The sequence below is a fragment of the Natator depressus genome, chromosome 11, assembly GCF_965152275.1.
Source record: "Natator depressus isolate rNatDep1 chromosome 11, rNatDep2.hap1, whole genome shotgun sequence".
In the NCBI taxonomy this organism is placed as follows: Eukaryota; Metazoa; Chordata; order Testudines; family Cheloniidae; genus Natator; species Natator depressus.
In genome coordinates, this window is record NC_134244.1 from 58,012,821 (window position 1) to 58,039,948 (window position 27,128).

Here is a 27,128-nt window from a genome sequence, read left to right on the forward strand (position 1 = left end):
AAAATGAAGTTTTGTTCAGTACCTAGCAGGACTGGGCCCTGACTAATCTGAACCACATCACTTCCTTATTTGCTGTAATAGTCATTTATTGACCAAACTTTAGTTTAGCAGCATCTCTTTTGTACTTGCTTTTGGTCCTTTCCTGTTTTTTCTAGTTATTTGTATTATCTAATCTTTGCCATTTCTTTACTCCTTGCCCATCTTGTAATGACAATGAAACGCTAGTCATTGTATCCACTGTTTTCCACTTGATAACAGCTTTTTCTGCCTGTCAACCAACCTCTTTTCAAGCACTCTATCAAAAGCATAACACATCCACTATATCAACAGCATAACCTCAGCTGCCAGATTCCTGATTCCAGGACCCAGATTGCCAGCAAATGTGTCACCTCTGTCTTGAAATATTTATATTGCTTTTCAGACAAGTTTCGTGTTAATTTCTAGATTTTCAAAGCAAACTCCAAAACCATGCATAGCTTTGCTATTCTCATTTGCTCCTCATACTCATTTGGCCAGGGTTATTTTACACTCATGATCTTTTCCCTGTAAAGATCAGGTTAGGGTCTGGATGTGAACATAGCTCTCGAGTGCAGTCTCTGATTCAGATGTCCCCTTGCTACATAAGTTTAACGCCCACTAAAGTTAATGAAAGTTAAACTCACATATGCACAAATTCAAGATGAAAATAGACTACTCAGTGATCAGAATCAATATTCAAGAGAGACTGGATGGCTCAGGTGACTAGTAATTGATATGGTGTCTTTCACTTCAAGATCCCTAGTTTGACTCCATTGCAGGTCACTGTAAAGTAAATTGCCATCTCTCAACTGATTGCCAGCCACTGTAAACACAGAAACCACTTTTGTAAATGCCAGCTTTGTTAGCAGTTTCAGAAAAAATGACATGGGAAAGACTGAAGCACCACTTTGTTGCTAAAGCATTCCTCCCAGAACAGGTATAAGGCACATGGACAAAAGTGTGTGGAAGTATTTTTGCTTCCTTTCTGCTATCTGCTCAATGGATACATAAGGAACTTTTTATACAGTTTCCATAAGAGATCAGCCCAAACCACAAAGTTTGGATCTAAATCTGTATTTGAACTTCCCTTGATCTGATTTTTTGGTTTCAGTCCATCTTCCATTGGAGCTATTTGGGCACCAACACTAAATTCACTTTAGAGGGGAAAGAAGAACAAGACTTGAAAAAATACCCAAGAATGTAGTGATGAATAAATTAGAGATTTTAACAGAGGTGCAGAAAACTTTCATAACCAACCCTGAAACTCAGGTCAGGTTCACTCAAAAGCTTGCAAATACCAAAGCCTACCTGGGTTGTGGGATGATGTTGGTCAGAAATAGTTTTGTTGGAGTTGCATAGTTTAAAGGTGAAATGATGTTAGAGACCAAGAAGTCTTTGGATGAATTTTGTTCAGATCTTCATTTGACCACAGCATTCAGAGTAAGATGCAAGAGGTGCACAAATCAAAGCAAAACAAAATGGGGAGAAGTGCGTGCAAGTCCCTCTGTGGCCAAACAACTGAGTCTCACAGAGCCTTACTTACTAACACCAGAAAAGAGTGGTTTATTATGAAGATGGAGGGTTCTGTTGTGGTTATTGCCCCAATCTTGTACCACAAAAGTCATTAAGGGCTGAGCCCCCCTTAGAGCATGGAGATGTACCTTCGCAGTGATCGGATGTGTTTTGCCTGTGGTGCAGAAAGAGGAAAAATGCTTCTGAGGTGCTGGGGAAAGCTTGCCTGCAAGTAGTGGCTAAGTAGATTGTGTCCCTATGTAGTGTCTAGTCCAAATTGTAGATAAGAACCTACTACTGCAACCAGCTAATGGAAATACTCCTTCAGCTCACATGGTAGAGCTCTGCTCTTTTGGTGCTAAAGCTCACAGATTAAATCCCTGCTAATGAAGGATGGTGGAGGTTTTATCTCCATTTCGGAAGAGTAGCTTTAAATTACCGTAGCACCAGTTGCCTGGGACTGCTAGACACAATTATAATCTCACCCACTCCCAGACCTGTTTTCGGCCAGGTAGCATTGCTGGCAGTGTTAACACTTCCCACACCTTCTTTCTGAAAGAGTGCAAGCAGCTGGCTTTTGGCTGCTCCCTACACAAGAGACACTCCCTGTATCCTTTCCATCCTCACTTTGTATAGCTGTGCAAGAACCAGGAGAATATGGTCCTGAATGATCTTTTATCTGTATGGAACATTTTACAGACCATTACATTTGCATTTTTCCTGCACTTCTAGCTACTAATGGATTCAGAGGCTGTCTCTCAAAAGACACAACACAGAAGAGGCAGCCCAGAGGGAGGTGCTTTTCCTGCTTTACCTGGGCTGCCTATGTGCTCCACTGTAGCTCAGAATCTACATGACTTGAGGGATATATTGGTACCTTAAGTAGACAGACTGTAAAGCAACTGTAGTTCTCCATTATTGTAGTATCTGAGCATCTCACAATACGTATAACACCCTGTGAGATAAGGCAATGCTATTATCCCCATTTTATAGAAGGGCACCAAGGCACACAGAGACTAACTTGTCCAAAGTCACTCAGGAAGTCTGCAGTGAAGCAAGGACTTAACGCAGGCCTCCAGAGTCCTAGGCTAGTACCCTAACCACTGGACTATCTTTTCCACTCATAGACTCCTGATTCTGTCTTTCAACAGAGAGTTTGTAAGTATTGCTGCTTATCACATAGCTTTATAAATGACAGATTTCTGTGGAGGAAACAGAACTATCCCTACATGGGTGTCCATAAAGTTTATACTTCCACATGTACAGAAGATGAGAACTGGACCCAAAGTAACTATCTTCCTTTTATGGAAGTCTCTATATGCAGCCTGGGCAAAGAACCAGTCAATATTGATTTCTAAAATTTACTACAAAATAAAAAGGTTAATAGGGTGCTTCTAAAAAACACAAAAGACTGTCAACAAATTTGTGTAGTCTGTGATACATAGTTTAGTGATGAGTTGGTAATTTTTAAAAAAATAAAAGTAAAAACCAAAGATCTCAATTGGCAGATATTTGGACCAGTCCTTGAATGAATGGTTCCTGGTTTCCTGAAGAATGGTTTGAAACAGCCATTGCTGGTGCTCCATACAGAATATTTATTGTTCTTTCTACTTTCCTATTCTGTCAGTTGCTGTACATGGCAATTTTTTCACATCAACTTTTATGTACACCTACAGGCTTCCCAAAGCATCCATTCCATTTGTACCTTTTTAACTCTTCAGAGTCTTTAATGTTTGTATCAGTTGTATTTAATAACTAAACAGCTCACCACTAAAACTGTCCAAAGACTCCAGTCTTCACCAAGACCAATAGATGAAAATAAAATGTGGAGTATCTAGACTAAACAGTTCTGAGCTATAAAAAGCCATAAAAAAGTTAGCAAAATTTTCCAGAAGTGCAAACACCTCATTCTTTGAACTCTCAAATTGCCAAAGAAGGCGTAAAACTGTTTTTCTTGGAAAGTGCATCAAAAGTGGCCAAATGGATTTGTCTGCAACTTTCACAAAAAATGACTTTACAATTAAGATTATGCATAAAAAAAATCTTCAAATATCTTTTTCTGTTAGAAAGTTGGAGGCAAATCTAAATAGAGGTTTAGAATTAAGTCCCATCTCAGCCTTTATTTCACTCCTGCATGGCTACGACAAACCTAAAACAGGACTGACTGTATTTTTATTTTTAAATTGCACTTCATATGCGATCCTTTAAATTAATGGGAAAAAAGAGTGACCTTTGACTGAACGGATAGTTTATGCATGAACTAAACAGCAGGTTCCCGTTTCACTTTCCCACATTCTCTTTCTCTTCCCTCTCCGAAATCCAAATATAATTTGTAAAGCCTTTGGAGCCTTTCATCTCACATGTGTACCCACTGTGTCCCACAAAGCCAGTACCAAACTCAAGATTTACATGTATTCTCCTCTGCCAGCAGGTGAGCATAATCCTTGTTTTATAAGCATAATGAACTATTCTTTTGTATTTCAAAATTATTTCCAGAATTCCCAGACAAAAATCGCCATAAAGGTATAGTTCAGGATGTAAATAAATGTCAGTTAAACTAAAACGGCATTAGTAGAACACTAATGAAAGAAACCAATGTGAATGAAGATCAGAAAATTCATAGTTAAGGTTCTAAAAGCAAAGTAATTCTAACCCATTATTCCTGCCCATTATGCAACATAAAATAACCAAGTACCTAATTTCATGCCATAATTTTTCAAATATGTGGACTCTTCCAATCAGTAGATATTGTACAAGGCAGATGAGACTGATTAGGGGTTTTGATTCATTGAGGAATGGACACTATAATAGGTACTATAAACCAAACTGTTTATGAAGGTGTGGGAGGTTTTCTGGCTCTGAGTGGGTAAATCAACTGTTGGTTAACTTATATCTATAACATTCTGATGTTTTAATTTAATAGATATTTACTCATTACATCTTTAACCCTGTCTTTACAAAAATTTGGACTAAGAATTCCTAACTCAATTTTTTAGAAAGTATTTTAAAATATTTATCCCTGGAAAACTTGCTGTAAATGTTTACATTTCTTTCTGAGAGTTTGCCAAGAATATTTGCAAGAAGATTCATGTAGTAACTGTGACTTGTGTAATTTATCCCATTTTGCTCATTGCAACACTGTTGAATAGGCCAGAGTATTTTTCAATCTTTATTCCATATTTTGAAATTTTTTTTTAAATGTCCATGATGTAAACTGTATCAAATAATGATAGGCCAAATAATTTCTTACTGTGATTGGAAGGAGAAATACTAATATAAAGAAATACTAATAGAAGAAAATGATGCATATGCTTAAGAGGGAGGAGAAGTGTTGCAACTGGTAGCAGCTAGAGCTGGTTGAAAAGTGGTCAACGTGTTTGGGGAAATATTTTTTAATTTTTATTTGCTCAAAAATGTTCACAATATTTTTAAAATGTTCTGATTTTTTTCCCAAGAAAACCTGGTGATTTTTTTTTTCATTTGTTGAAACCCAAAATGAAAATGTTTCAGTTTCCCGAATTGGCTTTCCCCTTGCCTCTCCCTTCTTTTTCCCCTTCATCCCTTTACTGCAAAATGGTGTGGGCAGAAGACAAAACAAAACTCTGAAAACATTTTGGTTTTCATTTGTTGTCAAAAACATCAGGAGATTTATGTTTTAAAAAGGATTTTTTTCACAAAAATGTTTGTTTTAGAAAAAAAATATTATTCTTCATCAGAAAAACATTTTAAAAATTGTTGATTACCTTTAGTAGCAGCTCAAAAGGGACACAGGTTGTGGCGTGGACCCTGAGGAGAACAACAGATACAACATGATCTCAGTGGAACATTTGCCCTGTGCACAGTGCTGGAGCCCCATATTCCTAGGCAGTTCAGATGATAACATCCGCATTCATCCTGAGCTATAGTGTCTGAGATGCTGTAGCTCCTCTGCACATTCCTACCTACCTATCTGGGAGCAAAACCCATGGATGCTGGCAGACTGTGTCTATCTGTCTGTTTGTACAGCCCTTAACAGGATGGGACCCAATCCTGCTGGAGCTCGTAGGCACTGCTGCAATGCAAATGAAAATAAGTAACGACAAACCAAGTACAGGAGATTCTTTGGCTTGGAGGGAAAGTACTACAGCATGTAGAATTCCCAGACTCACTTCACCTCTTTACTGTGCTTTTCTCCCCGCTGTGCCATGCAATGGAAGGGTTTCATTTGGCCTAATGTCTCAAAACAAAATGTTTTTGGCAATTAAGTAGCTACATCACACTTGAGACATGAAAACAGTTTTTGCAGTTCATAGTATAAAAAGAGCCTTAACCTTAAAGAACTTTGGGCCAGATTGTGACACCGTTATTCACTATAAGTATAGTACCTTATTCTTCAGGGGGATTCACTAAAAAAATGGAGAGTAAGGCACTCTTCAACCTCAAAATACCACAATCTAGCCCAGGGGTGGACAAACTTTTTGGCCTGAGGGCCACATTGGAGAATAGAAATTGTGTGGTGGGCCATGAATGCTCACAAAATTGGGGTTGGGATGCAGGAAGGGGTGAGGGGTCTGGTTGGGGGTGTGGACTCTGGGGTGGGGATGGGGATGAGAGGTTTGGGGTGCAGGAGAGTGCTCTGTGCTGTGATCGAGGGGTTTAGAGTGGGGGAGGGGGATTAGGGGTGGGAGAGGGGGTTGGGGCATGGGGAGAGGTTCAGGGGCGCAGGGTCTGAGCAGCGCTTACCTCAAGCGGCTCCCGGAAGCAGTGGCATGTCCCTTCTCTGGCTCCTATGCATGGAGCGGCCCCTGACCCTTGGAGTGGGGCCATGCCACAGCTGCTGGGAGCTGCATGGTGTGGCCCCCGACCTGGTGCCCCGGCTGGAGCACCAGAGCCGGGCTGAGCCGTGTGGTGCGGCCCCCAACCTGGCGCCCTGGCTGGAGTGCAGGTGCGGCCTCTGACCCAGTGCCCCAGCAGGAGCTCGCAGGCCGCCTTAAAACAGCTCCGGCCTGCGGGCCGTAGTTTGCCGACCCCTGATCTAGCCCTTTATGATTAGGGTTACAGTGTTATCCTTACACTTTCAGGAATTTATGTGTCCATGGTTACAAGGGCATACATAAATCATGAAAATACTGGAAAATTAAGCAATCTAACCGCATGGGCTTGTTTCATATCCAAAATAATCCTTATTTCCCCCCATGATTATGGCAACTCACAAAATCATGGCCTGTGCTATGCTAATACAAGTGTGCTGAACCTGGAGTTGCCATAGGGGAGCCATCCCTGGCAAACCTAACTTGTTTCCCTATTATTTCTAAATGTCTTTAATTCACGAGGGGCCTTGGGAGAGAGCCTCATTCCCTGTTGGGAACTGAAACGGCTGTCCCGTGAAAGCCGCATGCTCTGATCCTTTGCGCAATTAGCAGGCTTAACTACTGACCCCCCTGCCCTCTCTTGCTTCCCTTTAGCCACCCAGGCAGCTCTCCCACAACCGCCCAGCCAAAAAATCCCCAGGGCTTAAAAATCATGGACATTTTAAAATCAGCTGGGAGGCAGGCATGGGTCCCCGAGCCAGCCTCCCCGCGAAGCAGGCTACAGTGGCCAAGCGAAGGTGCAGGAGAGAAGGGACCGTGGCGGGGTGCTGCTCCGGGGAGGCTTCCTTTGTGCGCCTCTCCAAATCCGGGCTGCCTCAGTCACGCACCGACTCTGCGGGCGGGGCCCCGCTGACGGCTCTGTCACAGGCACCCCCCTCAGCCCGGGGGGGACCGGACCGGACCGGACCTCCAGCTCTCATGGGGACCATCCCCCGTTAGGGGCTTTGTCTTGTACCCAACTATTAATCCCAACCGGATTTTTCACACTGGCTCTCGGGCGACCCGGCTCAGCTCCCACCTCGGCCAGCCCCTGGCCAGGGAGCGCCACCAGCCCGCCTGCGGGGAGACACCCCCGGTCCCCTCAGTGGGCGCGGGAAGCAGGGGGCAGCGGCGGGGAGGGGTTTGCCGCCGCCGCCGCCGCTCCCGGCCCGGAGGGAGGAGGGGAAGGGCGCGCGCGGCGGGAGCAGAGCGCGCGGGCGGGCAGCGAGTGTAGGAATCCAGGCGGGGGCAGGGCCAGGCGCGGATGTGCTGCTCGCTGGGGGAGAGCGGAGCTGGGCACCAGCGGGAAGCCGCCTTGCGCTGCCCGGGCCCCGCGGGGAGCAGACCGTTGGCTGAGCGGTAAGGGACCCGGCGGGGCGCCACGCCGCCACCGCCCCCCTCTCCCCGCGCTCTGCCGCGCCTAGCAGCGCGGGGTGGGGGCGCCTCTCTTGGGGGCTGGGGGCTTTCGGGCCATTGCATGTGCCATTTCCAGATTGCAGGCTGCCGGGGGGGGGGGTGAGGGGGGGTGATGGACTTGTCCTCTTGCAGTCCCTGGAGTTTCCTGCGGGAGGATCGGTCCTGGTTCAAAGCGGACAACCCGCCCCCCCCCCCCCCGCGTTGTGCTAATGCCACGAGCCCAGGAGCCGAATTGCAGCTTCTTTCACCCCTTTCGAGAGGTGCCTCTGATAGCCGCCAGGTGTGCAACATCGACAGCGGTGGGGCCCGATCTGATCCTCCTGGCCCGCCCCGAGCTGCCCTCAGCGGGTGCCCCAGGAAGGCAGGATCGGGCCCCTCCTGCTAGCCAGGCAGCCGCGGCTGAGCCCGTTGTGCTGGCGGTGGCCGATATTCCCCCGCCAAAGCCAGCGTTCGCCTGGTCCGGAGCTCTGCAAGCACGAGCAGGGGGAATGCGATTGTCACAGCCCGCATCGCTCGCTCCCCCTGCCTGCACCCCCGCTGGTTAGAGCCCTGAAGTTGCCTGGCCCTGTACAGCTCTGTCCAGTAACAGCCCTGATCACAAACGAGCAGCAGCAGACCAAAAAAAAAAAAAAAAAAATGATAAAGCCAGATCATTTCCAACCTGCAGCTGTGTGTCGACATCTACCAGGGCAGCAAAATATGCTGAGCGAGCCCTAAATTTTTCATGAAATGTTGCATTACAGTGTGGGTGAACTGTGAAAGATTACACTGTGATTACCAGGCAGGGGTGAGCGCTAATGTTCTGAAGTTGCGGTTTCCACACAAATTCAGAGATTTGAGGAATGATTTCACCTGTACCGAGAATGAAGCAACAAGGTGGTTTACATTCAGTGTCTTTCTTATAGTGCATGAAAAATTGAAATAATTGTTTATTTTGAGATCCTCTGATATACAATTACAGCTGGCAATAGTCTTGTATTCTTTATCATACTTCCTTTGTGGAGGAGCTGCGCATTAACAGTGAAAGACTTTTTTTCTCCCCCCCCCCAACCCCCCAGCTGTTGATTGCTTGTGCTACTGGATTTCTTTTCTTTTAGTGGTCTAAGATCTCACAGAAAACACAGCACCCTCATTTTAGGTCACACTTCCCTGGGTTTGTTTGGGTGATAAATGTTTTGATCTTGAAAATGTGTAGAAGTGTTATTCAACTTCAAAAAACCTAACAGTCTTTCTTGGGAAGTTCCTCCCCAAATTACCAGTTATGTTATAAAGTGCTATTCTCCTTTTTTCTGACGGGCTCTTATCTCAGAATAACTGAAGCATCCATGAAATATTCAGCAAAGGTGATTATCAAGGGAAGGCTTCTAAACAAAAATAGACAAGAACGCACCATACCAACTATCAATCTTATCAGATTAAAGTGTGCACCAGGCATGGAACATGAACACATGGAATGGTAGTTAATACCCCTAACAAAGGTCTCACTTTTGCAGTGAGCTCTGTGTGGGCAGATATCTGTGCCTATGCCCCTCTGACTTCTCAGGTGAGTTGTCCGATTAAAGGGAATGTGGGACTAGTCACATTAATAGGGACAACAGTCATTCATGTGTGAATGATTTTTACAATACCTGGAAAAGGCTGCATCCTGTAAGGTGCTCGATGCCTCCTGGCATATTGTAGGATCAAGTCCCTGAGAAATGCCAGTATCTGTTTTAATAAGAGACCCAAAGATACTAATCAGAATGAGGGCCCTATTGTGCTAAACACTGTACAGATACGTATGAAGACATGGTTTCTGCCCTGAGGAGTTTACTCTCTAAGAGGTCAAGTGACAATGGCAAGTAGCTGATCTGAGACTGTTAGCAACAAATATCTCCAACAACCAGTGGTGGGACACTAAATGGGGAAGGCTCTGCGTTACTACAGGAAATTCTTTCCCAGGTGTCTGGCTGATGGGTCTTGCCCACATGCTCGGGGTTTAACTGGTTGCCATGTTTGGGGGTCAGAAGGGAGTTTTCCCCCAGGTCGGATTAGCAGGGACCCTGGGGTTTTTCACTTTCCTCTGCAGAATGGGATATGGGTCACTTGCAGGTTTAAACTAGTGTAAATGGTGGATTCTCTGTAACTTGAAGTCTTTGAATCATAATTTGAGGACTTCAGTAACTCAGCCAGAGGTTATGGGTCAATTATAGTAGTGGGTGGGTGAGGTTCTGTGGCCTGCAGTGTGCAGGAGGTCAAACTAGATGGTCATGATGGTCCCTTCTGTCCTAAAGTTCTATGAGACATATAAAGGGTGAGGGAAAGGATTACAATTCACAGTCTATTATGGTTAACCTTATTTGTGGAGGCAGGTCTTGAGTCCTTATCCCTCTGAAATGCCCTCTGAAATCCATGGGGCCCTTAGAAGAAGCACATGCCTAAGGGTTATTGTTTTACTCAATGAGCCGAGAGATGACCCCAACCAAACCTCCACATATTCAAACACTGAATTTTGAGAGAAGTTTCAGTCTGGATCCAAACGTCTTACCTGGTCCCTATCTCTAAAAGGGGTTGAAGCAAAATACTAGATCCAAACACTCACTCTAAACTTTAGGAAACATCACATCCAGAACTGGTATTTGTGGTTTGGGCCTGTCTTTAAAAGAAAGTACAACAAGATTCCTTGTGGCAGGAAATGTGTGTTACATTGTTTCAACAAGTTCTTTTCTTTTCAGTGCTGGAAATACAAAGGCCAGTTAATTTATGTCCCTGTTTAGTATTAATTTGCAAGATTATGTTGTGTTCAGGTTTATACACATTCATTGCCACTGTTTTCATTCTGGGGACTGTCTCTCACTATTTAGTTGTACAGTTCCTAACACAAAGGGATCCTGATCTTGGTTGTGGCCTCTCGGGTACTACTGTAGTACAAAAAACATATATAAATAATATGCATGCAGAATTAAAAAATAGTCAACATCTTTTGCAGAACAACCCAGCCTAATCCCCTAAATAATCGTGTTATCTGGGACAGAGGTGTCAAACTCATTTGGAGAGAAGGGCTGAATTCCACGTCTAGTTATGGACTGTTGGCCAGAGGATAAATTTAGGACCCTGTATAACCCCCTCCATCCAGAGCAGAATGCCCACTGTCAATGGGAGGTTTGCACAAAGATGAAGGAAAAAATCTGGCGTTTATGTAGTAACATGTGGTTACTATTATTTATTAAGGGCTTTATTGTCAGTATCAGTGGGAAAATATGCTCCCTCCCTTTGAGCCATGGGTATTTCTTCCCTTTGATTTTTTTCCTTCCCCATCCTGTTTTCTCTGAATCTCTTATTTGTCCTTGTGTCTCTCTGTTCTTCCTTTTGCATTTCCTTCCCTGCACAGAAATTCTCAGTTACCACCCAGATGGGCTTCCACGTGCAGCTTCCCATTCCATCAGCTAAAATGATCAGATGTCCAGTAGTTAATGTTGACATTAAAATGTGATCATTTTAGGTAACACTTAAATGACATTAAAAGGGGACAGAGGAGTTTACACCTTTCTAAGACATTGTTTGGGGCTGGCTGCAGTCTCAGACAACGTGGCATTAGTTTATCTTTACTTTGCATTTGGAAGCTTTTCTGCACAGCCATGAAGTCTAGAAACTCACTTTTTTAAATGAAAGTTGAGATTCTGCACAATTTGAATATGTCAGATGGGACACAGGGAGGCCAGACCTAGCACACAGACCAGATGTTTGGCTCGGCTGGTGAAGGACTTCCATCTCTAGTACATGTTTGAAAGCAACATTTTGTAGCATTTTTCTGTCAAAGAATTTGGCCCTGATATGTATCTTGTGTAATACTCTAAGAGCCAGAGCCCTGACTGGAATGAATTGACATAGCAGTCAATGGAGCTATGTTGATTTGCGCTGGCTGAGGATCTGGCCTCTTGATTATACACCAAAACCTCCAGTAGGACTTTTGGGAGCACAAGGAATGCAGGATCTAGTATGCTGTAGAAGCAATAGAGTATAAATTGATGTTTTTGGACTGTTTTGGTTAACAGCATGTGAGAGAAACAGAGGGGTGAGGAGGGCAAGTCAGACAGCAGTAACTTTACTTTGAGAAGGAAAGTGCAGTGATTCCCAGTAATTCCTAGATATGGATTAGGATAAATCTGTTAGTGCTTAAGAGTCTGCACTGGCTTTTTTTTCTGGAAGTTCTGCAATGCAAAGCTTGTTCAGAATCTCTGATGAACTATTCTGTACAACTCCCAGTTTATTTTGTAGTCTGAGAACCAAAAGTATAATTGGGAAAATAAATAAAAAAAATAAGACATTTTCCTGTTTATCAACAGAAAAAAATCAGCCAGCATAAATTGGCCCTTTTTGAGAGAGACTTTGAAAACAGAGACTTTAAGATTTGTTCAGGATCACACGCTGATTATTCAATATGAAATGTGACTTTCTGATGAAGGAGACACCTTATGTTATGTGGATGAAGGCAATTGCACAGAATTACTAAAGTGATTACTAGGCACCAGTCACAATGTTTAAGTTATCATTCATATGTAGCTGTGCTTTTCTTGGGTTTTGAACTGGGAAAAATCCTCTAATGATTTTTTTCTTAGACAAGGCAAATAGTGCTGCAGTCCCTAATTAGCGTTTTGGAATAAAATCAAGACTCTCATCATTTGTTTTAATCTCTTCTGTAGAAGAACAACAATAATAGAAAATGTCAATCAATCCTTTTTCAAGTACAAAAAGACTAATCTAAAAATACATAGTCTGCATGTAAGGAGCTGGGTTGTGGTATAATGTTGACAATGCCCTTTCTTTTACAAGTCTTCTCTTAGATAAAACTAAAGATTTTCTTCAAAAACTATGATTTACAAATGTATGTAGAATATTGTAGACTCCATGTCCCCTTATTCTTTTATGACAGCTTCAGGAAATAGTCCTTTTCAGTCTAGTGTTGTATGGTCACTGATTTTCAAGTGGTCATTCAAGGAATGAGTATTGATTGGTCTTTTTGGTAGGCCTTCCAGTACTCACTCTGTCTAATTTCTGACTGAAAAAAAGGCCTATGGCTGCATACTGTATCCAGTGTTTAAATTACTGATGATTCTCATCTTTCAAGTATTGAAAGGGTAACAGTTCAAATGGTAAAGCAGCTCTATGTGCTCTGAAATGCTGTCTCTCTGCAGTGGAACAGAAAGGGCTGGATTCTCAGCCAGTGTAAACTAGCATAGCTTCATTGAAGTCAATTAACACTGGCTGAAGATCTGGCTCTAAGAAAGCTTTTTACATTTGGGTTAGACATGATGTTACTGGCATATTGCAGGATAATGCTCAGAGAAAATGGCTGATGAATCTCACTATTCTAGAACATGTGGAACAGGATCAGACAATATTATCTGTTTTATACTTAGCATATACTCAGCTCACTCACCAATGGGTTACACTGAACTGAGGCAGGCTTCCTTAGTATGCTGAATTGTGGTGATCCATGCCCACAGAAGCCACCTGTTCAACCTTTTAAAGATGAGACTTGTCTTGCTCACAATCCTGTGCAGTGGCTGGAATTCAGTCATATTGGTCTCAGAATGCTTCTTTTCAAGTCAGCTTTTGAAGAGATTTTAGTTTTAGTTGCATGGTAATACTTGTATTGCACCCTTTGTCCAAGGGCCTTGAAGCATTTTACAAACACTGAGACTCATCTCACCACTGAGACAGAGTTTTATATATGGATAAACTGATGAGCAAAGAAGTTAAGTGATGTGCAAATGTCACAGAGCAAGTTATTATTTATCAAGAACCAAGAGAATGAATCAAGGTGTCCCGATTCAGTCCCATGGTCTAGCCAGTATAAAATACTCCCACCACAGTTGCTGCTGAAAACATCAGGTTGTACACTTAACATGATTAAATATAGGTTTATACCTTATGGTAGCTTAACTTAGTGTATGTGTGTGTGTGTTTGCGCGCGCACGCATGCACACACCTTGGTCAAATTTACTAAGAATTCAATGAAACTTGAATATCATAAGTGTCATAATAACCAACAAAAGCTAGGAAAAATATGGTAGATGTTTTGTCCTTAAATGACAGGTTTGCATTAAACTAAAACAGAGTATTCTTATGGAGTGTGTTATATATACACACTGATACACTGGAATGACTTCTTAGCTCTTCAGAGTATACCATGTAGGTAGTTGTTTCCAAGTTATTTATACAATCTATGGTACCTCTTGTGGTATCTAATATGGATGGTACCTCAAGGGAGGGGTATAGTCTAGTTATATGAATGTAAGATTGGCAGTCAGAAAGTCCTAAATTCTAATGCTGGCTCAGTGTTGACTTACTTTGAGTACTTGAGGCTAAGTGATTATGTGTCTCATCCAGTGTCAATCTCTTTAAAATGGGGATACCTCACAGTGGTGTCATGAGGATTAATTAATTTCTATAGACTCTGGAGGATGAAAATGCTAATTATTTATTTGGCCCCAGTAAAAGAACTGTGAAGCAACGTTCCGCAGGGAGGGTACCTCTGAATTGCATTTATCAATCATTATATCTGTGTCTACTCCAAGTTCCTAATAGTTGTTAGAAATACCATGGTGGAATATTCTCTCAGTAGAATATTTTGACCTCCTCACCTACCACTCAAAAGGAAATATATAAACTTTAGGCTCAGACCTGAAAAACCTAATTATAAGTAGGAAACATCCTCACCATTAATCCGCTGCAAGCTATTAGGCCTGCTAGGTTTGCTGCTCAGCAGTAAATAGGACACAATTCTGCAATGGCCTCTGTGGGATTAAGTGGATGATCTCACAGGTCATTTGCATCTCTAATATCTATGATTGTATAATTATTTAACTATATAGGCAAATTATAATTGTGCTCATACTTTCGACCACCGCATCAGCAAGAGAAGTGTTATACATATTGTAAATTCTTTCTGCTTCTCCAGCCATGCCACAAAGTTGTTAAGCACTCTTATATCACTCCTCACATAATGAGTCTAAACCCAAAGCATTTACATTATTGATATGTAATTTTTGTTAACTGAATATCTTCTTCTCTTAAAAAGTTTATACACAAAAAAATCTGCATAACTTTCCTAAACACATTAGGCCATAGCTATATTTAATATGTGTCTTAAATTTTCATGCTGCATTTAAGTCAGCCAAGTTTAATATGTAGATTCCAATAGCGTGTGAAAATGTCAGCAGAGTTCAACATGCTAAATGCTGTTACACACCATGAATGTGATGCTCTCTTGACTGAAAGTCTGTGGTTTATACTCACTATTGGGAAAACCTACAAGTACCAACATTGTATCACTATTTGGACTCTTCTTTACAATATTTATGGGGAATAACTCTGCTATGTTGTAATGCTCCCCTGTGTTATATTTAAGGTGTAGTTATCTCTGGGACTACAGAGAAGGTGTTGGGAATTGGGGGAGGGCCTGTTTGAGGCAATGTTGAAACTGGATGTAAAATTGCATGCGGATGGTAGAAATGGGTGCTAGGGATGTTCCACAGGTCTGGACTCTTGGTTAAGATTCCGATTTGAACCAATGAACCTTTAGCAGGTCACTTGTTGCTGATTTAGAGCCCAACTCTTCATTGGCTTACACCTGCTGGGGCCAGCGGGGTGCAGAGTTATGGAAGCAAGCACAGAATTTAGCCCAGTATCTTCTTTTTCCCCATCGCTGCACAAATTGTCATCTCCTGATTGTGTGTTACTAAACCTATGAAAGGTCTTCGTAACATCCATCTTTATACACATAATTGATCCTTGATGGACACGCTTATTTAATAGTGTCATTCTTAACAAAACTGTAGGTGTATCAGAAGGTTTTACAAAAGCAAGACAAAAAATGGTTTTGTTTGGAAGAAGAGTAAATCTCAATAGGAGCACTGACTTTTCTGTGTATGGTAGTAACTGCTAAATCATAAAAAGGGTAATTGTCCAAATACAATATGGTATAGTGGTCATGTGTTGACCTGACAGTGTCTGTTGCAGCACAAGGGTGCTGGCATATAACATTGCTCTATTTGCCTAAAAGGGAGTAGAAAATGGGGTCCTGGTTCATGATTGGGGAGTCTAGGTGTTACAATAATGCAGATAATTTATTATAATAATTATGGTGATGAACTGTAATTTCTTTGGGCTTGATTCTCCTCTCACACTGGTATAAAACAGAAGTGAGTCCATTGACATCAGTGGAGTTACCTTGGTCTGAAATTGGTGCAAGATCATTAGCTGACTCTGTGACTTTTTTAATGTTTGTGGTAAAGCATGGCTTTTGGTTTTAACCCCCTACTGTAAATTCTCATGCTAGATTTGATTGACTTCTTGAAACTTCCAAATGGCTTGTAGTACTTTGTATCGGGTTTGCAGTACTGTACACTTCCTGCAGGTTTGATTCATGTCAGGATAGACTCAGCCCTTGTTATGTCCAAAGTAGGTGAAACCACATGCATCCGATGAAGTGAGCTGTAGCTCATGAAAGCTTATGCTCAAATAAATTGGTTAGTCTCTAAGGTGCCACAAGTCCTCCTTTTCTTTTCACTGCATGAGGTACTTTGGAAGAGACCTGTCAAACTGAGGTCCTCTCAGTGTCCTGTATATATTAGAGATCTCACGGCACGGTTCATAAAAAGGGATTTGTCTCACTGCCCTTAGCTAAGAATACCATCCCACAGACACAGCTATGCAGCATAAAGCATACTGTGTATTGTATGCTGCCTATGTTTATGTAGTGTTCAGTGCTGCTCTTTTTGACAGAGGTGGCAGTTTTGCCATTGGGCCAATAATCTGTAAAGTGCTTTGAGATGGAAGATGCTATAATGCTATATCAATGCTATATATATATATATATATATATATAGGAAAATAAAGCTGCAAAAGCAAGGAAATGCTGAATTAAGGCAGTTTCAACATTCTGAATTCACACTGCTATTGCCTACTTTGGCAACCAATGGTACTGTATGCAAATTCATCCATTGATCTTCCACCTTGTGAGAGAGACTGATGTGTTACCATTCTTTACTCTAGCGGGGTGAGCTAAGATTCTCTTGACTCATGACTCCCTTGCTTCTTTAGATTACACTGTATCTGACCCTTAGCGTTGTTTTGATTCTCTTCATTCATTTCCTTGTAGGCAGCCTCTACTTGCCCTTCAGATGCCTGGTTTTCAGAGCTGCTGAACACCCACAATTCTAACTGAAGTTAATTGGAACTGCGTGTGCTCAGCTCCTCTGAAACTCAGGCCTAGCCAAATGGTGGTACTTCCCAAAGCATTTTAATGAGACTTGCCAAAGATCAAAACCAGATTTGTAAGCCATAGCAATGGGTTTGTTATATTGAACAAGGATCATTATGCAGTTGCGAAGGTGTGTTAAACCCTAACAAGGTTAGTTATTCTGCTATTGCTTCTTATTAAAAAAGAAATAAATCAATGAAAACTCAACAGTTAATCAGACTCAATAGCATGTTTTTTAGCTTGAACATTTTAGAACTTTCATTTTCAAAATAATACTAGAAGGGGGCAGCTTGGTTCATGTTAAATACTCATTCACTGTAAATTCTATCAAAATAAAGCCAAGGTTACTGTAGAGTATGGCAAAAAAGGAACATCTAATGCCATGGTATAGGCCTCAGTCCTGGAATGAACTGCATGCAGACAGACCTCAGTGCCTGTGTAGAGCTCACTGCAGCATCAGGGCCCATTTTGGCTGCTGAAGTCTTCAGAAATGGCTTAACAGATAAAAAATCATCTTGTGGCTTGATGGTAAGTGTGGCCTAGTAGATAGCATACTGGACTGGGACACAGGAGATCTAGCTTCTAGTCCCAGCTCTGCCACTGGTCTGTGGATTACCTTGAGCTAGTCATGTCACCGTCCTCTGCCTCAGTTTCCCCATCTGTAAAATGGTGGAAATGATACTGACCTTCCTCCATAAAGCACTTTCTGACCTAATGTTAGCTATTATCATTATTATTATTCACTATCATGCAAAGAGACCAGGTTTAGGGTGCAGTCCTGGTCTCTTGCACTGTAAATCAGGAACGCTGTGGAGAGAATACACTGGGCAAGCACAGGTGAGAGAGCCTTGCTGAGCTGCATCCCTTCTTGATGGACTATAAAGAGAGTTGTGTCCAGCCCTCTTCAGACACTAGGATTGGCACCAGCAATGATTTGCCCGAATGTTCTGTGAGCATTGGAAGGGGGAGCTCTCATAAATTGCATTAAAAGGTAAGTGATAGGAAGAGTGGGACATGGAGGAGTCGTCCGGGGTGTGTGTATGTGACATGCTCCCAAAATATTAAAATACAACGTTGGGGGATTTTAGTGGAGATGGAGAAATGGATATTTGCTGCTGTAATAAAAAAAAAAATACTGGGCATTACCATATGTGAGAGATGGCCATGAACCCAAAGAAGTGAGGACGTTTGGAATCATATCAGCCACAGGAACCCTAAACAAGCTTTTTTATACTTCCCAGTTACAGCACATGCGGTACACAGGAGGTCAAAGAGCTGTGTATGCCATATATGCTGTAAGGCAGGGATGCTGCGTGGCTGAGAAAGTTGTGCGTTTCTCAGTGCTGACTTGTTGTGCTTTCTGTGTCTGTCAGAATTTCAGTGCTATTTTAACAGAGCTTTTGTGTGTAGGTTTCTTCTGTTGTCTACAGTGTAGTGACAGTACATATCAAATATATGTTCTTAGGGCTTGATTCTGCATTGACATAAATGAGAGCAGAATCTGGACCATAATTTTGGCTCTTCCAACTATATTCCCCCAGAATCCAAACAAGGCTTTGTCTATATTAAGGATTATCTGCCTTCACCTAGAATTTAGCAAATCAAATGGAAAAAAAATCGTATCCCCTTTAACCTCAAAATGACTAAACCAATCTATACAATTTTAAAAAATGCATCCAGGCTAATAACTTGTATGCCAAGCTTCAGCCTGATATGAATGATCTATAGCAACTCCTTGAAAATAGAACTCAGCAAGAGAAATGCTGACAAATCCTAACTGTTGCATGTTAGAAGCAAGACTATAATATTAGTGTGATTACTGACAGATGTGAGCATTCCTCAGTGGGCAACATAAAGAATTCCAGTATATTGAACTCTCAAAGATTTATTCATCCAAATGACAGGCTTTCAGAATAGAATCACTCATACCCAGAACACTCCTTTCAGCAATTCTTGTAAATAGCCTCTTCAATGTGCCATTCCATTTTGTATGCAAAATACATAGAATAAAATATTAAGGCCAAGATAGGTGCTTCATGACTGAAAACTTGCATGTATTTCTGGTAAGTGTAGTGTACTTTACAGTAACTTTTTCACATCATTAAATTTGTGGAAATTCCACTCTGTTGTGTAGGAACTGATTTCCCAGTTCATAGGTTTCATTCTCTTGTGTAAATCATGAAAGATTACTTGGCTGAGCAGCTCTCCATTGTAATGGATCTGACCAGCACTGGTTAGACAACCAAGTCTACATTTTCCCCCTTTAGGTCTTAGGCTTTATCTTGGTATTCAGGCTTTTGAATTCTTATTAAGAAAAATGTGCGTTATCTTTCAACCTTCCATGAGTATGATACCATAGTAGCAACATGTAGATCAAAGTGGCAGCATAAGGAGAAGATGCACCTTTTCCAGAGTCTTGGTCTCACACAAATACCAGATTTATGAGAGACTTTGGGGTCTGTGGATATCAGCTAATGGCATTTTTAGAAATCCATTGGACTTTCTGCTTTGGCAGAATGCCATTTTCTGTCTTGGCTCTGCTTCAAATGTGCAGACATAATTAAAATTTTAAGGCTTTCCTTAAATTTATCTGAACCCTATGCTTAACTCTTTGTTAACCCACAGGCTATCTTAGCTGGTGAAAGGCTTAGCTGCAGCTTCCCTTTTGTGACTCTTTTGCTGCTATTTTCCTCCACTGATAGTGACTGTAGATCACAGTTCTCTTTGCTCCATATTAGTGCTCTCCTAAGTTTCTTTCAAGTGGTTTAGACAGTTCTGTTGTGACATGAGATACCCCTGTTCCTTAGGACCTTCCCATTCCTTCTCTGTTACTGGAAATTCTAACAAAGGTCATAGAGAACCTGTTTGTTTGCTTGCTTGTTTTCCTGTAGTGCTTCTTCACACACATTGAAAAAACATACCTTTAAAAAAAATCTGTACTTTTCATCCCCCAAAATAGTTTTTTTTATTTTTCCCTTTTGACAAAATTGAAAAATGTAGTAATTTAGTCTTGTTTGTAGAGGGGTTCCTTTTTGGTTGATCATTCCCCCTCCCTTTACTTTCTCTTTCTCCCCCCGCCCTGTCAGTGACAGAAAAGGGGGATTTGGAAGACAGAAAAAATGAAGCATTTACTGAAAAATGTCAAATACCCGAAAAATCGTTTTTTCCAAACCTGTGAAACAAAAACGACTTTGACATTTTCAAAATTTTTCCTGTTTAAATTTTTCCATTTGTGACCATTTCTCTAACCCGGGAATTGCACCCCCCCGGGGATTCACAAACAGCTTTCAGGGGGTCATGACAACCCTCCCTTTCTTTATAGCTAGATGGGAATGGGGATCGCAAAACTTTTTTCTGTTGTAACACGGGGCCATGGCATGGAAAAGGTTGAGAACCACTCCTCACAAGTTTCTTTCTAGATTAATTTTTATTGTCTTAAACAACAGATAAAATATACTCTGTAAGGATGAAATACAATACAATTATAAACTAAATTTATATGAATATGTAACAGTATTTTTGTTTTATGCAAATCAGATAGAAACCTTAAACTATAAACACTCTAAAAATACAATCTTGCAAAATTCCACTCAGGATTTTTGTTGTTGCTGTTGTGTTGTTTTTGTGGAGGATGAATGATGATGATGGATGGGAGAATAGTTTTTGTGAATGGAGTAGTGAAGTTTTATGACAGTTTTGGAAGGATGAATATAAAACGCAATATTTTTACAACTGAGGTTGTATCAAATGTAACCTTTAATAGACTGTAACATTTAAATGCCTCCTATACCTTCATATATTGAAAGTTTGCACAAAAGGTCTGTCAAACTCAGGCCTAGTGTGGTCTAGTGGAGAGGGCTGCACTGGGAGTCAGGAGACCCAAGTTCTCTTCCCAGCTTTGCCAATGAGCTGCTGCATGATGTAGGACAAGTCACTTCACCTTCTTGTGTGGCCATGTCTACACTACGAAAGTACTCCGATTTTAGAGAAGTCTATTTTGGGGAACAGATGATATAAAGTCGAGTGCATGCGTCCACACTAAGCACATTAATTCGGTGGTGTGCATCCACAGTACCGTGGCAAGCATTGACATTCTGAGCGGTGCATTGTGGGTAGCTATCCCACAGTTCCCACAGTCCCCGCTGCCCATTGGAATTCTGGGCTGAGCTCCCAATGCCTGATGGGGCCAAAAATTTGTCGCGGGTGGTTATGGGTAAATGTCGTCAGTCAACCCTCCCTCCCTCCGTGAAAGCAACAGCAGACAATCATTTCACGCCCTTTTCCATGGATTGCCTGAGCAGACGCCATAGTATGGCAAGCATGGAGCCCATTTAGCTCACCGCAGCAGTTATGACCAATGTAAACACCTCGCGCATTATCGTGCAGTTTATGCAGAACCCGCACCTGAAAAACCAGGTGAGGAGGCAACGGCAGCATGGTGATGAGGACATGAACACAGATTTCTCTAAAACTGTGGTCCCCAGCAATTTGGAGATCATGGCGTTACTGGGGCAGGCTCATGCCGTGGAATGCTGATTCTGGGTTCAGGAAACAAGCACAGAGTGGTGGGACCACATAGCGTTGCAGGTTGGGGATGATTTCCAGTGGCTCCGAAACTTTCGCATGCGTAAGGGCACTTTCGTGGAACTTTGTGACTTGCTTTCCCCTGCCCTGAAGCGCAAGAATACCAAGATGAGAGCAGCCCTCACAGTTCACAAGCGAGTGGTAATAGCCCTGTGGAAGCTTGCAATGCCAGACAGCTACTGGTCAGTCAGTATTCAATTTGGAGTGGGCAAATCTACTGTGGGGGTTGCTGTGATGCAAGTAGCCAGCGCAATCATTGAGCTGCTGCTATCAAGGTTAGTGACTCTAGGAAATGTGCATGTCATAGTAGATGGCTTTGCTGCAATGGGATTCCCTAACTGTGGTGGGGCTATAGACAGAACGCATATCCCTGTCTTGGGACTGGACCACCAGGGCAGCCAGTACACAAACCACAAGGGGTACTTTTCAATGGTGCTGCAAGCACTGGTGGATCACAAGGGACGTTTCACCAACATCAACGTGGGATGGCCGGGAAAGGTTTATGGCGCTCGCATCTTCAGGACCTCTGGTCTGTTTAAATGGCTGCAGGAAGGGATTTACTTCCCAGACCAGAAAATAACTGTTGGGGATGTTGAAATGCCCATAGTTGTCCTTGGGGACCCAGCCTACCCCTTAATGCCCTGGCTCATGAAGCCGTGTACAGGCACCCTGGACAGTAGTCAGGAGCTGTTCAACTATAGGCTGAGCAAGTGCAGAATGGTGGTAGAGCGTGCATTTGGATGTTTAAAGGGTTGCTGGCGCAGTTTACTGACTCGCTCAGACCTCAGCGAAACCAATATTCCCATTGTTATTACTGCTTGCTGTGCGCTCCACAATCTCTGTGAGAGTAAGGGGGAGACGTTTATGGTGGGGTGGGAGGTTGAGGCAAATCGCCTGGCCACTGAATACGTGCAGCCAGACACCAGGGCGGTTAGAAGAGCACAGCAGGAAGTGCTGCACATCAGAAAAGCTTTGAAAACCAGTTTCATGACTGGCCAGGGTACTGTGTGACACTTCTGTTTGTTTCTCCTTGATGAAAACCTGCCCCCTTGGTTGCCTCTAAATTCCCTGTAAGCCTCCCGGCCTCCCCCCTTCGATCACAGCTTGCTTGGAAAGGAAGTAAAGTCACTATCATTTAAAAAACATGTATTCTTTATTAATTGATTATAAAAATAGGGAGGTTTCAGAGTAACAACCGTGTTAGTCTGTATTCGCAAAAAGAAAAGGAGTACTTGTGGCACCTTAGAGACTAACCAATTTATTTGAGCATTTATTTGATGCTCAAATAAATTGGTTAGTCTCTAAGGTGCCACAAGTACTCCTTTTCTTTTTAAAAATAGGGAGATAACTCACAAGGTAGCCTGGGTGGGGTGTGGGAGGAGGGTAGGAGGGAAGAAAAAGGCCACTTCAAAACTTGTTGAATGACAGCCTTCTGTTGCTTGCGCTGTCCACTGGGGTGGAGTGGTTGGGTACCCAGAGCCTCCCCCCACCCCCCAACGTTCTTGGGCATCTGGGTGAGGCGGCTATGGAACTTGGGGAGGAGGGAGGGCGGTTAAACAGGGGCTGCAGCGGCAGTCTGTGATCCTGCTGCCATTCATGAACCTCCACCAGACACCGGAGCATGTCCGTTTGATCCCGCAGTAGCCCCAGCGTGTCCTCATGCCTCCTCTGATCTTCCTGCTGCCACCTCTCCTCACATTCATTGGCCACTTTCCTGTACTCTGCTGTTGTGTCCTTCCACACATTCTGCTGAGCTCTGTCAGTGCCAGACGACTGCATGAGCTCAGAGAACATTTCATTGCGCGTGCGTTTTTTCGCCGCCTTATCTGAGATAGCCTTTGGGACGGAGGAGGGAAGCTTAAAACATTTGCAGCTGCTGGAGTTAAAAAAGGGAGTGAAGTATTTAAAAAGATACATTTTAGAGAACAATGGCTATACTCTTTCACGGTGAACAACACTATTCACATTACATTGCACATGTGATTTTGGTACAAGGTCGCATTTTGCATCTTATATTGAGTGCCTGCGGCTTTGGTGTTAGAGATCACACACGCAGTGCCAGGCAACAAAATTCGGCTTGCAGGCGGCCATGGTAAGCCATAGTCTTTCGGCTTCTGCAAACAACCTTCATAACAGCAGTGCCTTCCTCTCCCATACCAAGCAAAACACGTTGAGTTGGCCATTTAGTGCTGCGGTTTTCCTGTTAACGTGCCGCAGCAGAAACCAAAGTAACCCCCCCCATCCAATTCTCTGGGATGATCACTTTACCCCTCACCCCACCGTGTGGCTGGTATCAGGGAAGATCCCTTCTAGCCAAACGCGAATAGCTCAGCACCAGTGGCCCCCCCACTCCCACTGCGTGGCTAACTGTGGGGAGGATTTCTTTTCAGCCACAGGCAAACAGCCCAGTAGGAACGGCCACCTCTGAATGTCCCCTTAATTAAATTCCCCTATTTCAACCAGGTGACCATGAACGATATCACTCTCCTGAGGATAACGCAGAGAGATAAAGAACGGATGTTGCTTGAATGCCAGCAAACACCAGGACCATACGCTGCCAGGCTTTGTCATGCAATGATACCGGATTACTTGCTACTAGTATGATGTGGTAAAGTGTCCTACCATGGAGGATGCTCTCTCCAGAAACCTTCTGCAAATGCTTTTAGAGTACCCCCAGGATAGCTGTCCCTGGAGGATTTCTGCTCCATCGCCAGACACATTAACAGACTTTCCCAGTAGCTGTACTGGCCACGAATGCATCCCAAGTCCTCAGGGCTACTTAATCATTAAAAAACGCTTGCTTTTATAACATGTAGTATATTTAAAAAGGTACTCTCACCAGAGGTCCCTTCTTCGGCTTGGTTGGGTTGGGAGGATATTTCAGTCAGGGTGATCAAAAGATCCTGGCTGTCAGGGAGAAAGGTGTGCTGTGTGCTCTCAAGCTCATCCTCCTCCTCCTCATCTTCCCTGTCCGCAAAATCCTCAGGCATGGTGGAGAGTACCCCATCATTGGAGTCCACGGACAGGGGTGGGGTAGTGGTGGTGGCCCCCCCTAGAATTGCATGCAGCTCATCGTAGAAGCAGCATGTCTGGGGCTCTGTCCCAGAGCGTCCATTTGATTCTTTGGTTTTCTGGTAGTCTTGTCTGAGCTCCTTAAGTTTCACGTGGCACTGTGTTGCGTCCCTGCTGTAGCCTCTGTCCCTCATGGCCTTGGAGATTTTTTTAAATGTTGTGGCATTTCGGCTTTTGGAACGTAGTTCTGATAGCACGGATTCCTCTCCTCATACAATGATCAGATCCAGTACCTCCCGTTCGGTCCATGCTGGAGCTCTTTTGAGATTCCGAGACTGCATGGTCACCTGTGCTGATGAGCTTGCCTGGCCAAACAGGAAATGAGATTCAAAAGTTCCCGGGACTTTTCCTGTACACCTGGTCAGTGCATCCGAGTTCAGAGTGCTGTCCAGAGTGGTCACAATGGTGCACTGTGGGATAGCTCTCGGAGGCCAATACCTTCGAATTGCATCCACACTATCCCTAATTCGAAACGGGGATGTTGATTTCAGCGCTAATCCCCTCGTTGGGGAGGAGTACAAAAATCAGTTTTAAGAGCCCTTTATGTCGAAAAAAATGGCTTCGTTGTGTGGATGGCTTAATTTGATTTAACGGTGCTAAATCCGACATAAACTCGTAGTGTAGACCAGGCCTGTATGTTTGTGGATCAGGATCGCACTAAGGAACTGTTAGTGCATGGCAGCATGGTCCACAAAAACACTTAGAACATAAGAATGTCAGTATTTGATCAGACCAATGGTCCATCTACCCCAGTATCCTGTCTTCCGAGAGTAGCCAGTGCAGGTGCTTCAGAGGGAATGAACACAATATGGCAATCATCAAGTGATCCATCCCCTGTCCACTTACTGCACAGCAGCTAGTGCAGGGTAGATTTACTTCCCAGCTTGTTGTGAATTAAGTGGACAAGTGGAATTTGTGTGGACAAGTCCCAGATAATAACTGTATAACTTAGAAACTTTAAAGGGGAAAAGATCTTGATAAAGATGGATCTGCTGTACCTCTCTCTGTATATTGAGCCATAGTTATTAGTTAGATTATTGCACCAAAGGTACCTAAAGAGATCTGGCCAGCTGGACATCTTTACACTGTGAAGTGTACATTTTTATTCTGTCAAGGTTTTGGTATGTCACTTGGTTCTCAGCCTTGCTGTTCAGCTTGCTCCCTGCCAGAATTCAACCTGATGCTCATTGCCAGTCATTCTATGTAGATGATCATGAATGAGGCTCTGGTTTAGGTCAGCTCTTTTAGTACAACCTTGACAGTAGGTCTGTATTTAAGTTCTCTGTATTATTACGCTGGAGGATAAAACCTGCCCTCTGCAACCTACATGCCAGGCTATGCTTGTGTCAAGGTTCTTTCCCCACTCTGAACTCTAGGGTACAGATGTAGGGACCTGCATGAAAAACGCCCTAAGCTTATTTTTACCAGCTTAGGTTAAAACTTCCCCAAGGTACAAACTATTTTACCTTTTGCCCTTGGACTTTATTGCTGCCACCACCAAGCGTCTAACAAATATATAACAGGGAAAGAGCCCGCTTGGAAACGTCTTTCACCCCATAATCCTCGCAAACCCTACAACTCCTTTCCTGGGGAAGGCTTGATAAAAATCCTCACCAATTTGCATAGGTGAACACAGACCCAAACCCTTGGATCTTAAGAACAATGAAAAAGCAATCAGGTTCTTAAAAGAAGAATTTTAATTGAAGAAAAAGTAAAAGAATCACCTCTGTAAAATCAGGATGGTAAATACCTTACAGGGTAATCAGATTCAAAACATAGAGAATCCCTCTAGGCAAAACCTTAAATTACAAAAGGACACAAAAACAGGAATATACATTCCATTCAGCACAACTTATTTTATCAGCCATTTAAACAAAACAGAATCTAACGCATATCTAACTAGATTGCTTATTAGCCCTTTACAGGAGTTCTGACCTACATTCCTGCTCTGATCCCGGCAAAAGCAACACACAGACAGAGAGAACCCTTTGTCGTCGTGTCGTTCCCCCCTCCCCCCCCCCCCCCCCCCCCCGTTGTCGGTAAGGTTTATCTGCAGTATCTGTATTGTGGAGAATTTTCTGAAATGACGTTTCTCTCTTTCAAAACAGCATGTTGTTGCTTCATCATCTTGATTTTGTCAGACGCTGAGCACTCTTGACTGCCTGATAAATTTAAGATCAGTCCCTCAGTTGGTATAGCATCATATTACCCAGCGCCTCTATGTCATAGATTTTTTTCCCCCTGCACTTCTCATAAGAAGTTCCACTGTAAAGAGATTTAGCAAGATATTTATCACTGGATTCTGGTGTGTCAGCCCTTTGCCAGAAATGGATATTACCGTACTGCCTTTGTATGTTTACCTTGGCAAAGAACAGATCTTTGTCTTGTGATGCAGATTTATTGCTGAATACATCCCAGTCACAGCAACAATATATTTCATGTGTAAAGTT

The 27,128-nt window shown here is 42.9% G+C and overlaps 1 protein-coding gene across 6 annotated transcripts in view; it reads left to right on the plus strand.

Moving 5' to 3' along the window:
• Positions 1–7,535: 7,535 nt before the first annotated feature.
• SPATS2L (spermatogenesis associated serine rich 2 like) overlaps positions 7,536–27,128 on the plus strand; it is a 131,185-nt gene continuing 111,592 nt past the window's right edge. For 4 of the 6 annotated variants that reach the window (XM_074967871.1, XM_074967872.1, XM_074967868.1 and 1 more), the window contains exon 1: positions 7,579–7,718. Coding sequence is in view for 1 of the 6 variants with exons in the window: in XM_074967866.1 (XP_074823967.1) it covers positions 7,624–7,718 (95 nt within the window). In the remaining 5 variants the exon portion in view is untranslated. Of the gene's footprint in view, positions 7,719–27,128 lie in introns of all 6 variants that reach the window. The other 2 variants (XM_074967866.1, XM_074967870.1) reach the window with 2 other exon arrangements.